This window comes from Chrysochloris asiatica, unplaced genomic scaffold, assembly GCF_000296735.1.
Source record: "Chrysochloris asiatica unplaced genomic scaffold, ChrAsi1.0 scaffold00010, whole genome shotgun sequence".
Classification (NCBI taxonomy): domain Eukaryota; kingdom Metazoa; phylum Chordata; class Mammalia; order Afrosoricida; family Chrysochloridae; genus Chrysochloris; species Chrysochloris asiatica.
The window spans coordinates 30679513-30693371 of record NW_006408528.1 but is presented as its reverse complement, the minus strand read 5'-3'; the positions used below and the strand labels follow the sequence as shown (position 1 = coordinate 30693371).

Below are 13859 nucleotides of genomic sequence, written 5' to 3'. Positions count from 1 at the left end.
GAGGGGGATGGAATGATCCTCACTGTAAAGATTTGTTCCCTCTTTTGAGGTACTACATCCATAAGTACAGGTCAAGTTCATCAAATTGTAGCAGATTGCTCCCCCCCTCCCCCTTTCTTTCTTCTTCTAGTTGAGTTCTGATCATCATTGAAGCCAGGTCAAGTGGGTACCATATGCAAGTATGGGCGTTCTTGTGCATCTCCCCTCACTTCATATCAGCTGGATGCTTCACTCTCTGCTCTAGCCCTCTGTGGCCATGTCACTGTCTCTGGGCCCAGGAGTCCCCAGGTCTTGCCATACTGCTGGCCAACCAGGTCTCAATCCAGGTTCACAGGAGTCTATTGAACGTGGTTGGACTTAGCTCACAATTTCATTCGTTGTTTTTCCTCCAGTTCCCCTTATCAGTGACCAGTGTGGTCACCAGCCAGACCACAAACCTGCTCATGTAGTCCTCTTGAGTCTTAGTCTTGGAAGGGGGTTTACCCTGAGGTGACCTGAAGACTTGCCTTAATGGCTTCCAGGGAACAGAACAGCTTGCTTATTCTTGTAGCAGTCTATCAGACTGCCATTATTGTTTTTGATTTTTCCTGCTGGTCTTTCTTTCAAGAAATATCCTCTGCTCTTCTAGCTGCTCCAGGCTGGTCTGCTTGTCCTTTCAAGTGGAAATTTCCCACCTTAGAAGATTCTGGTTGGGGTTCAGGATTCCACCTATGGTTTTATGCAATGCAAAGGCTCTGCTTTTGGAAGTGTCCAAGAAGTAAGTTCTTGATCCTTATTTTTGAACTGACTTTTCCTGCTCCCCATGTGCCCATCTCTGGTTTTACTCCGTTACCTCCCCAGCTCCTTCTGTTTCCCACAGTCCAGAACACCAGTCAACAAGGTTTCTACATTTTGAACACCCCTGCGTGACTACCTGAGCTGGGCATGCTCAAAAACCCAGGACTGGCTTTTTTAGGCTTTCAACTTGGGCAGCTCTCCCATCCTCATACCGACCAGGCAGGTCTGCACAGATCCCTCAGTGTGAGTAAAGAGAAAGGAATGATCGCACTCCCGCAGAGGTAGGGGGTAGGGGAGCGCTAGGGCCCTGAAGGCCCGGCCTAGCAGGACAGTTTCCCGATCCTGGGCGCTTTCTTGGGGCGGGCGCAGGACCTCATCGTGTAGCGGTAAGGGGCGTCGGGAACGCGAGGTGCGCGCCCCTCTGAGGGGGCGCTGTCTGGACACGTGAGCGGGAGCGCGCTCCGGGAGTGGTCCTGGGCCGGAGGGAGGGGCGGGCAGGGGCGGGGCCGCGGCGGCGCGCGGACGCCGAGCTCGGCCAAGGTTTGGGAGGCTGCATCTCTGCCAGAGGCTGGAGGGCGGCAGCTGCTGCTGCATCTGGAAGCACCAAATCCGGGCTTCAGGGCTCTGAGGGGCGCCAGGAGCAGAGCCCGGCCTTAGAGAGCTGTCCGAGGCTCATTGCTTCTTTGCAGACATCTTTTCCGTAGACTCCACTGACGAAGTGGGTGGGAGTCGTGTGACCCAAGTGGGAGAGCTTTGAACGATAGTATCCAGAAACAGGCAATTTATTTGTGTTTGGAGACAGCACAACATACGTGGAGGGAGCGGCTGTAACCTCTCTCTCGGCACAATGGGCTGTACGCTGAGCGCCGAGGACAAGGCGGCGGTGGAGAGGAGTAAGATGATCGACCGAAACCTCCGGGAGGATGGCGAGAAGGCAGCGCGCGAGGTCAAGCTGCTGCTCTTGGGTAAGGGCTCTCGGGCCGGATGCCGGCTGTACGATCGGGGACACCTCAGGGGTCCCAGGGGCCGAGGGGGAACGGGCCGGGGGTCTGGGCGAGATGCGTCCAGGTGGCCGCTGCCGGGACTTTGGTGTTTTCAAGCCGGAAGGGAACGTGTCAAATCGGCCGAGGGCGCGTCTTTGAGCGCTGGTGGATGGTTTCGGAGAGAGAGCCTGCGGTGCGGCGCGCAGTTGTTCTCTGCCTCCTGCTGCCGTGCGGGATTGGAACTCGCTGGCGTGGGGCAGAGCCTCACTCCGCTCGGAAGCTTTCGTGGTTCCCTCGAGGAGCGGAGGAGCGATTTTAAGGCGGCGGATCGCGCGGAAACCCTTTGAAGTTAGCCCAACCTTGTAAAGATGAGCCTTCTCGACTAGAAGATAAAAGCCTCTAGCCCCCTCGCCCGGAAAGACGTTTCATACTAGGTGTAGTATCGTGGTTGTGGTTTCTCTTGTCTAGAGTAGCACGTTCCATGAAATCAGTGCACCTTTTGTGGGGCCTCTGTGAGGTTGAAATGTGTCTTTCCTGTCAACTTCCCCTGGCGATTCAATAAGTGTTAAAGAACCACTGATATTTACCTTGCGTAAGGAAATAGTCTGCGCTGGTGCTTGATTTTTGTTGTTGTGGAGGAAACCACCAAAGTTAGGTTGTATTTGCTTCAGTAGTAAATCAGACAAGAGTAGTGAAAACCGATGTGAAAGGTGCGAAAGGGTCACACTGACAACAGAATTTTCCCTCCCGCTGCTATGGTTCCTGATGAATGAGGTTTGCCAGGTACAAACCAGCTTTTATTTGCCTTTACTTCTGTTTTCATGGTGAAGCACTGCGTTAAGGTTTGTTTTTTCCCATTGTTGGAGGGAGAGAAAATGAGTAGACCAGCGTTTTGACTACGGATTATATTAGGAAAATAGTCACAATTTTAGGTTTTTCGTTCCATGACTTAGGGTTTTCTTTTGTTTCCTTGCCCCCCTCCTGTTCCTGCTTCTCCAACCCCCGCTGATATTTTTGTAGAATCTTCAATTGTACTTCCAGTAATTACATATATATATATATATATATATATATATACACACACATACATAAATGCATGTATGCTTATATACATATATGACTTCTTGTGTGGCGCTGTAGGATCTACATTGGACGGCAAACAGTAAGATCGGCAGTTCAAACCAACCTAGCTGCTCTTCGGAAATCCTGTACACAGGGATCTCTGTGAATCGGAACCGACTCCACAGCACTAACAACAACAACATATAATAATAATAAAAAAATACTGCACAAACCTGTTTTCAGTAAGCTTCTGCATCACTGGTGTGATCACTGTAGAAAAAAATGGTGTCTACCCCCCCTCCCCCCCAGTCACTAGTAAGCTTGGAAGCAGCCTGCTTTACATGATTAAAACTAATAATGATCTGAGTCATTTTTAAAGTAAACTGTGAAATAACTTAGCATTTTAAAGATCTGGGTGACTTTCCCTCCCTTGGTCCCCTCCCCCAATATAAATCTGCCTGAGTTAGTACTGTTTACCTGAGGTAGCCTATTAATAAGAAACCCTATATTTTTGACCAGGTCAGTGTATTTTTAGTATACTGAGCATAAAAAGACACAACTTGCTAAGAAACCATGGAGACTGTTTGTTTTGTGAATTGAATATGTATGAGAGTAAAAATAAAAAGTTCCTTTATCTGGTTTCTGCCTTTACATATTGCATATAATTTTTACGTATTTCAGAATAATGTAGTTTGAGACAGTCATCCATCATGGTTAAGACACTTGTGAAATGATTCCTCTGTTGCTTTATGCTTTAATGAGATGTTTATTAGAAAGGGATGGATTAAGGTGTGGTTAAGTGCTGTTAGTTGGTTCTTACTCATAGTGATCCTGTAACTGAGGAGTGGCTGGTAGGTTTAACCGCTAACCTTTTCAGTTAACAGTCTAGTGTTTATCCTATAGCACTATGAGTAGTTTATTTTTGCTTATAATCAGAGTTGATCACTGTTTCACAACCTTCTCATTATTGATACTGTGGGACAAATAATTCTGTATTGTGGTGCTATCCCTTTCATGGTAGGCTGTTTAGCAGTATCTTTGGCCTCTACCAGTTAGACTCCAATATTTTTCCACTCCAAATTGTGCCCCGCCACAGCTAAACTTAATGCCATGGAGTTGGTTCCCATTCATAGTGGCCTACAGAATGGAATAGAAATGCCCCCAGAAGATTTAATCCACCAGGCTGTAGTACTGGTGTGGCCCTGTAGGATAAGCATTCAACTGCAAGGTCGATGGTTCAAACTTACCAGCTGCTCTTCCAAAATCCTATACATGGTTGCCATGAGTGAAAACCGACTAAGATGGCACTTAACAACAGTGTTTACAGACTGCTACATCTTTGTGCTTTACCTCTTATGCCACCAGGGCTCCTTCAAGCTGTAACCACTGAAAATATCTCCAGATATTGCCAAACGTTACCTTGGGACAAAATCAGTCTGCTTGCAAACAGCTGGTCTAGATTAAAAAATATAGTTGAGTGTGTGATGTAAAACCAAAAGTTCCATCTCTGCAGGATTCTATAGTGCAAACCATGAAAACTGTATAGTAAAGTGATGATTTCAGGGTGAATTATAAATTTTTAATTTCTCTGTACCAATAATTTTAAGAAAGCTTTTAAAATGAAAACTATTTTTAGTAAATTAATTCTTTTAACTGTCTTTTTGAGCTTTGGCCTTTTTTCTCTGTTGTTGTGCCCAACCTTCCTCTTCATCTTGCATCCCCATCCTACACTGCCCTTTTGCCCAGAGTAACCACATGGCAGAAAGCTGGTTCACTTATTTCACAAATCTTAATTCTTGGAATGTTTGAAAATGTTTTTTCCCCTAATTTGATTCTTAGCAGTAAAGTGTGACCTTCAGTTCTTTTTTGAATGTTTAAAGCCTTGTATGTAAGCAGCTCAGTGCAAATTATTCCGTATATAACACAACTGCTAAATCCACTAAAAATGTAAAATGGTTTCTAGGTAACTGGTGTAACCAGTGTCACTTCTGTTTACATCAAATCTTCTTTCTCTTCATTATTTTGTTTCCCATCAAATAATATATGCATATGTTTAATCAAACAGAATATTAAATAGTTTATTATGTAGTATTCTCTTAAGGGAGATATGTTCATTTTAGTCTTCTGGATTGAGAAATTCAAGTATGAAAATGACATTTAAGTAAAATGATAAAAAATAATGTCTATCTTGTTGTTTTTTTAATCACTGAAGTTTCACATACTTATTAGGAGCTGTTAATTGACCCTATAGGAGAAAAATTATGGTCTTAATAAGACCCCAACTAGATGGATTGGCCAAGTGGCAGGATCGATGGACTCAAGTGTGGCAATAGTAGTGAGGTTGGCCCAGGATCGGGCAGTGTTTCATTCTGCTGTGCATACGGTCGCTGTGGGTTGGTACCGACTTGATGGCACCTAACAACAACAACAAGAACAATCATTGGCCTAATGGAAATGATAATGGTCAGCTTTTGAGTGGCTTAGATCTTTCAGTTTTTAGGATTTAATTTTATAATAATAATCCTACATTATAGGACCAGTTCCTGGAAACCATCATGTTTGACAAAGTAGAGGGCCTTCCAAAAAGAGGAGAAACCCAAGGAGATCGCTTGACACAGTTACAGCAACAATGGGCTTAAACATAGCAACGATTGTGAGGCTGGGCAGGATCCGGCAGCTTTTCATTCTGTTGTACACAGGGCCGATGGTATAGCTCCTAACAACAATTCTAAATGGATACATTTATTTAACAATGAAAATTGCCCTCCACCCCATTTTGTATGATTATGGTTCCATCATTTATTATCTTTTCTTTTTTCAAATATTTTACAGTGAATTGGGGGAAGGTTTTCAATGAAGATCACCAGTTTTATATTTAGCAATTCATATACATTTTGTTTCATCTCATTGATTACAATTCTCATGCTGGTGTTTAAAACCACTCTTTTTTGGTAAGACTGTACTGTACACATGTTGTTATTGTGAAGTGCCGTTGAGTTGGTTCCAACCCATAGCAACCACGTACAGGGTTTCAGAGGAGCAGCTGGTGAGCTTCAACTGCCAACCTTGCAGTTCAAATGGCTTTGCAGTCTGGCGCATTAACCCACAGCGCCACACCAGGACGCCTTGTTAAATACTTTATTATAATTTTCAAAGATGTAAGGTGTGAAAAATTAAAAATTTCCTAGAATACTTATTTAAAAATCCTTGCATTCAAAAGCTCTGAGCCTTATTCTCCTTCATTCCACCTCTGTTATCTTTCCCTCCAACCCATTCACCCCCACAAACAAATACCCATATAGGTTAGGTGAAATTGTGGTCAGGGCTTGGATCTTTTCTGCTTGGAGGCAATTTTTCTAAGCTCTGTAGGTTAATGCGCTGGTCTGCAAAGTTGATTTGAACTGCAAGGTAAGTGGTTCAAGCTCACCAGCCGCTCCTCGGAAACGCTGTTGTGGGTCGCTGTGAGTTGGAACAAACTCTGTGGCACTTAACAACAACAACAACCATCAAGCACAACTGTTTTGGATGCTACACCATTACTTCTTATTGCTCTTTTGAATTTGCCCTATGACTTCCCTAGTTGAGAAATTTTGGCATTGCAGAACTGTTGTATTTTTATTACTTTAGCTATTTCCTTGGAATTGACTCAGGGTCTTAGATGCCAGAAAATCCATTTGCTTGAATAAATGGTCCTGGTATGTCAACATGAGTTGTGTGTTCCTTTCTCAGTGGCCTACACTGCATTAATAATTACTTTAATAGAAGCCACCAAGGAAAAAAACCCATTGCCATCTAGTTAATTTCAACTCGTAGTGTCCCTGGGGGCGGAGTAGAACACCTCCATATGGTTTCCAAGGCTGTAAGTCTTAACCAGGGCATATTGCCTCTTCATTCTCCTGCAGAACAGTTGATAGGTTCAAACAATTGACCCTGCGATTAACAGCCGAATGCTTAACCCAATGTACCACCACAGTTCTTACAGAAGCCACAGGCATTATAAAAGTATGTTTTCAAAGTTCTGAGTTTTCTTTATTCTCTGCCATTTGTCCACTGTCTTGTTAGCTAATTCCAGGAGGCTTTTGATTTTTCTTCTTTGGCCTGTTGTTTCTACCAGAGGTATCTTTTCAAAACATCTTCATTTCTGGCTCAGAAATTTTGTTGATTTCTCCATTGCTTACAGAAGGAAAACACACTTCCTTCTTTCCAGTCCCCAGAACACACACCCTCTTATACAGGTTAAAGCACACTTGTGTTCCAGTTTGTTGTGTCCTTTAGTCCTTTGTCCTGCCTGTTTCCCTGCTATACGGTGCAGTAGACTCTTTATAAATCCTGCTTGCAGAGATTATCCCCATCAACTCTATTTTTTCAGGTGCATAAGGAGTTCTCAGGAGCCCTGATGTGGATAAAGCACTGGATCACAAGATCAGTTTGAAGATCGGTGGTTCAAACTCACCATCTGCTCCTTGGAAACCCTATGCAGGGTTGCTATGAGTCGGAACTTACTCAATGGCACTCAACAACAACAATGAGTTGTCAGTTATGCTAAATATTATCTTGTTTGGGATTATATGGAATCCTGGAGACTGTGTAGGATAAGCACAGAACTGCAAACCACAAGGTCGGTGGTTTGAGTCCACCAGCTACTTCACAGGAGAAAGATGAGGCTTTCTGCTCCCCACAAAGATTTATAGCCTCAGAAACCCTATACAGGGTTGCTATAAGTTGGAATTGACTCCATGGCATTTAATAATAACACCATAGAATTGTATACCTTGAAATATAAATGTTGCCATTTTCTACATCAGTAGGCGTAAATTTCTACTCAGACAACGTATATAAAAAGGAACAGTGAAAGTATATGGTGACTAAAATAAATGCTGCTGTGAGGGACATGAAGTTGGTTCTGACTCATGTTGACACTGTGCATAACAGAATAAGCCATCACTGGGTCCTGCGCCTTTCCCTTAATTGTGTTGTTTGAGTCCATTGCTGCTGCCACTGTATCGGTCCATCTCGCAGGAGGGCTTCCTCTTTTTTGCTGACCCCCTAAAGCATGATGTCCTTTTCCAGACACCGGTCGTTCCTGATAAATAAATGTGTGATGTCTGAAAGCAATTTGTTTGGTTTTAGTTTTTTTTTTTATAAGCACCAGACTGCAAACCACAAGGTCAGCAGTTCAACCCCACCAGCTGCTCCTCGAGAGAAAGAAAGTGCTTTCTGCTGCAAAGAAGTATGGCCTTGGAAAACTTGTAGAGGGTCGCTATGGGTCGGATTCAACTTGATGGCACATAATAATACCACCAAAACAGCTTTCTATGTGATTATATTTATTAGGTAAATTAGATAAAGTTGGGAAAATGACTAGATATTTGTTGAAGGAAGATCTTGGATGTTACAGTTTAGATGCTATTTTTAAACTTTTTTTTTTGTAAAGACAAGTCTCACATTCTGTTTTTTAATTTTGACCTCTTTTAGCATAAATAAAGAGCCTGCTGTTGTTAAGTGTTGTCAACTTGGTTTTGATTCTTAGTAACCCTAAATAGGATTTTCAAGGAGTGACTAGTGGGTTTGAACCACTGACTTTGTGGTTTTTAGTCTGGTGCTTAAAAAACATATTAAACAAAACAGATTGCTTTCAGACATCACATATTTATTTATCAGGAGTGACCAGTGCCTAGAAAGGGCCATCATGCCTGGTAAAGTGGTGCTTTATCCTACTGCACCACAGCAGGCCTCCAATAAAGAGCATGAGTCTTGTTAGATATATGAATGGTAAGAAATACCTATCTACAGGATTTAGTGGTTTAAACTGAAAAAAGGCTATTTTAATTTTTTCAAACAAAAATTGAGTGTCTTAACTTTAATTTTATTATTTTTGCTATCCATTTCTCAGACAAAAATTGAGTGTCTGACCTTAATTTTATGATTTCATTATGCATTTCTCACTGTCTTGGAAAGTTCAAAGTAGAGCAGATCCAAGTGAAGGCACCTGAAGGTGTTGGTCACATTTAAAATGAGCCCTGTTGTGGAACTCAGTGTCTAAGATTGCCCAGAGGGTGATATTGCTAAAGTGCATATCCCAGATGGCATTTGAACCTGACGAGCTATGGTCAACTTCACCTAACCATGTATGATTTAGACTGCTTTCTGTTGAAACATGATAAAGGATCATTTTAAAATGAGCACAAATAAGGTAAAAATAATTTTAAAATGATGTCTGCGGGACTTTTTTCTTTCTGGAGTTTCAAAGAAGAATGCATTTCCTTGTCATTTCCAGTCTCTAACTAGAGCTGGGTTGGAGAACCTTTTTCTGCTAAAATTTATAACATCACTACTGGGCGCTACACAATTATCAACTTAAAAATTAGCCCGCTATTATTGGTCTAACATTTAACTCATCCCTGTAGGATAAAGCTCTGAACCACACAAGGTCGGCTTGAACCACAAGGTCTACAGTTCAAACCCACCTGCCATTCCTTGCAAACCCTATACAGGATCTCTATGAGTTGGAACCGACTCAACAGCACTTAACAACAACAACAATGTGATGGCTGGAGCTGTGATTGCCTTGGCGCCAAACCAAATTATGTCCTGGGCCTTATACAGCCTGAGGGCCAGACATTCCCACCCCTGATCTAGAGGCTTCTTCATTCATTGGCTTGTGGTACCTGTCTTCATCTTCAAAGCCAGTAATGTCTGGTGCAGTCTTTCTCACATGCTTCACTCTCCTGCTTGCCTCACTCTTTTGTGTGGACTCTTACAATTACATTGACCCCCAACCATGTAATCCAGAATAATATCCCCATCTCATGATCCTAAATTTAATAATATCTGCAAAGTCCCTTTTGCCATGTAAGGTAACATATTCATATTCACAGACTCTGGGGATTGAGACTTGTGTATCTTTTGGTGAGTTACTCTTCTGCCTATCACAATCTGCTATTAGGTAAAGGAATAATCATTAATCAATTCATCTCTATCTATGTGAAATGAAAAGCAAGTTATCTGTTCCCAGTACATAATGGTAGGAGAGGCATAAATATGAGTGATATTCCCATTACTAAGGAAGGAAACGGAAGGAAAAAAGGAATCATTAGTGCCGACCAATTTGAAAACCAAGGCTTGGGAATTATCCACTCTGGTTCTCTGCTCTGGGCACTGGGTTCCATCACTGAAATTGTTCTTCCTTCCTTTTTTCCTTTATGTTTTCTTTATTTTGTTGTTGTTGAGGCTATATACAGCAAAACATATACCAATTCAAAAGATTTGACCTGGACAGTTTAGAGACATCGATTGTATTCTTTGAGTTATTCAGCCATTCTCCCCCTCCTTTTCTGAATTGTTTCACTCTGATAACATAAACACACCGTCTCCTCAGGGTCTTATCTAATCATTCAAGGTGCTGTTGTAATTTTGATCTCATCTAGATAATTCTTAAAAGAACATAATGCTCAACACATAACTTTTATACTAGTTACTGCTATACATTACTGTTCAGCTTTAAGAAGATTTCAGTAGCTTTATTTGGTGTAAACTTTAAAGATTTTCTCTGGACAATAGTTTCAGGGGATTACTTCACCCTCCATGACTCTAGGAAGTCTTTTGTCCATAATAATGTGAAAATCTGTTCTTAATTTCCCCCCTTTTGATCAGGATTCTTCTTTGAAATTTTTAATCAAAATATTCAGTAATGGTAGTTGGGCACCACCCATTACTTTTGGTGTCTTGGCAAAGGAAGCAATTGTTTGTTGTTGTTGTTGTTGCAATTGTTTGCAGAGGCAATTAACCATATATTCTATATACTTTTCCTATTCCTGCCTCTCCATCTTCCTCTGTTGTTCCAGGTGAATAGAGACCAGTTGTTGTACCTTGTATGGTTGCTTCCAAGCTTTTAAGATTCCAGGCACTATCCAATGAATTAGGAGGTAGAACAGGAACACTAAATATGTTATGTTGTTGTTAAGTGCCACCTACTTCATTCCAACTCATAGTGACCCTATATAGGGTTTCCATGGAGCAGCAGATGGGTTTGAACTGTTGACCTTGTGGTTCAAAGTCCAGCACAGATCTTACAGCAACACCCCAGGAGTTATGAAGCCTGTTAATTGGGATATTCCATGAAACCATGACCCCAAACTTCTAAAGCAAAGAAACAAATCCTATGATGTATGTGATTGTACATAACATTCTCAGCAGCTACATTTTTATTGTTGTTGTAAATATCTCTGTTGCACAACTTTGCCAATTTAGTGTTTTACAGGTATCCACCCTTCCTTTTTAATGAAAGATTACACATGTCTGAAGGTGGTTATTTTTATCAGCTGGTTTCTTATATAGAATTACAGCTGTCCAGTAATGTTCTTTGGAGTCTTGGCATGGTGCTGTAGGATAAGCTCTGGTTTGCTAACCACGAGACTGGGGATTCAAATCCACTGCATAACAATAACAACAACAACTGCATTCTTTCATTTTGTCCTTTCTCAATTTTCCTACTTCATAATATGCAGTTAGGAATAAGCAGGCTGTCCTTTTTTTTGCTTGGAAACCAAGTTCATTGCTTATAAATTCTGCTCGACACATAATAGACACACAATTCAGCTAAGTTTTCTGCCAGTTTATAACAAGGATCATCTTCCCTCCACTTTCAGTACATGTTCCTCACTTACTTTCACCTGTTTCTTTACAGACAACACCTTTAAAAGTCTGTATTTCTACTAATAGTCTATTCCTTCCTCTTCCTACCATGTCATTATTGTTGTTAAGTGACATTGAGTCAATTGAGACTCATAGTGACCCTATATAGGGTTACCATGGAGTGGCTGGTGGGTTTTAATCACTAACTATGCAATTATAGTCTAAGTGGCAGCATCAATGGACTCAAGTGTGGCAGCAATAGTGAGGTTGGCCCAGGATCAGGCAGTATTTCGTTCTGCTGTACATAAGGTTGCTATGGGTCGGTACCGACTCCATGGCACCTAACAACAACAACAACAACAGCATGCAATTATAAGTCAAGTGCTAATCCTATAGTGCCACACCAGTATTTATTTTCCTTCCGTATAGTTGTCTATTTTTGTATGTATCAATTTTTATGTTGCTTGCTGTTGTTAAGTGCTGTTGAGTTGGTTCCAACTCATAACAGCCCTCTATAGTTTTCCAAGGAGGGTTTGAACCATTGACTTTGTGGTTAGCAGTCCAGTGCTTATCCTGCAGTGCCACAACAGGATGTAATTTTCCCCGTGCTCACAGATTGGGAACAATTTGAATAAATAGTTAAGTGAGGTGAGCTATAATATTGAGGAGTTTAATGTTTCTCTTGTGGGCCAAGGGCATGGTATATCTCCAGAAGTTACTATGGTTATAAATGTTTCAGCCTCTTTTCTGTATTTCTGAGTTTAGTATTTGATCCTAATTGACTCTGTGTTGTGTAAAACAAACAACAGCAACAACAACAAAACAACAAAAACACTTTGCCATCAAGTTTATTCCAACTCAGAGACACCCTATATATCAGAGTAAAACTGTTCCATGGAGTTTGTAAGGTTGTAAATCTTTACAGAAGCAGACTTCTCTCATGAAATGCCTGATGGGTTTGAACCACCAACCTTTTGGTTAGCAGCCAAGTGCTTAACCACTGTGTCACTTCTCTGTTATATTGAAAATTATGATTTAGAAGACTTTGAGAATCTATGAATTTCATTTTCTTACATTTTCCATCTTCTTCCATTTTTCCCTCCAAATGCTTATTTAATTCTGTTGGGAGAATTTCATGAGAGGGAAAGATTGTTGACCTAAAACTCTGGCAGCAAAATGTTTCCCTTGAGATACTGTATAAGTTACCCAAGTTCCTTAAGCTTTAGTTTTCTATAAATGCAGGATCATAGGGCTGTCTACCTTATAGGACTGTTGGGGGCAAAATAAGCTAATGTATCTAAAGCATTTAGGGCACTGCATGGTGAACTTTATAAATATAAGCTATTATAATAAAAACCTTAGAGACTCTCATGGACAACTCTCCCTCTCTGTCTCCTTGCAGCTTGATCCATTTATGGCTGTACTCATTACATTCTTCAGTTGGCTCTTCCTGGCAAAGGATGTGTATTTAGCAAAGACTTTTAGAAGTATAAATTATTCTTAATTATTGGTTTCTGATCCTACCACAGCTTGCTTGTGGAACTTGGATATCTGTTAACAGTCTCCCTGCCAGGAGTAGATCAGGTAAATACCTATACTGTGTTAAGAATATTCTAGAATAAATTTAAGTGTTTGAAAAACTTTGCAACTAATTTAAAAGTCATTTTCTGTCTAGTATATTGCCTAATTTCAGAATAAGTGTAATAGTCTTGCAAACTTTACTTTTATCTTCCTTGAAAAATAAAACAAAGCGGTTAGTGTAAATTATGAAATAGTATTTGAGTTGAATCAAATGAATGTGCCATTTCTCAGGGGAGTTTATGATTACTTACTACACGTTAAAACTTTCTTGAAACTCCCTGTAGAGATGACTCAAGGAAGAGTCTTAATAAAACTCTAGAATCACCACGAATATATTTCTGAAGAAGGAGAAACGTGTCTTGAAAAGTGGTGGTAACCTGGACGTGGAAACAATGAAGCACTAAATTTGTTACACTATTTGTACCTTTTATAATGTTTTAAAGGAATCCCTGTTGTTGTTGTTGTTGTTAGTTGCCATCAAGTTGGCACTGACTCATAGTGACCATAGCTATGCACAGCAGAACGAAACAATGTCTGATCCCGGGCCAACCTCACTGCTGTTGCCACACTTTAGTCATTTAATGCTGCCAACTGGCCAGTCCATCTCGTTGGGGGTCTTCCTCTTTTTCTCTAACTGTCCATCTTACCAAGCATGATATCCTTCTCCAGTGATTGGTCTCTCCTGACAATATGTCCAAAGTATGAGAGATGAAGTTTGGCCATCATGGCTTCTAAGGAGGACTCTGGCTTCACTTTTTCCAAAACAGATCTATTGTTACTTTTGGCAGCCCATGACACTTTTAGTATTCTCCTCCAACACCA

At 41.2% G+C, this 13859-nt stretch overlaps 1 protein-coding gene across 1 annotated transcript in view; it reads left to right on the top strand.

Annotated features, from left to right (window-relative positions):
- The first annotated feature begins 1619 nt into the window (after positions 1-1619).
- GNAI1 (guanine nucleotide binding protein (G protein), alpha inhibiting activity polypeptide 1) overlaps positions 1620-13859 on the top strand; it is a 115052-nt gene continuing 102812 nt past the window's right edge. Inside the window, exon 1 of the mRNA XM_006834350.1 lies at positions 1620-1742. Coding sequence (XP_006834413.1) covers positions 1625-1742 — 118 coding nt within the window. The 5' untranslated portion in view covers positions 1620-1624. The remainder of the gene's footprint in view (positions 1743-13859) is intronic.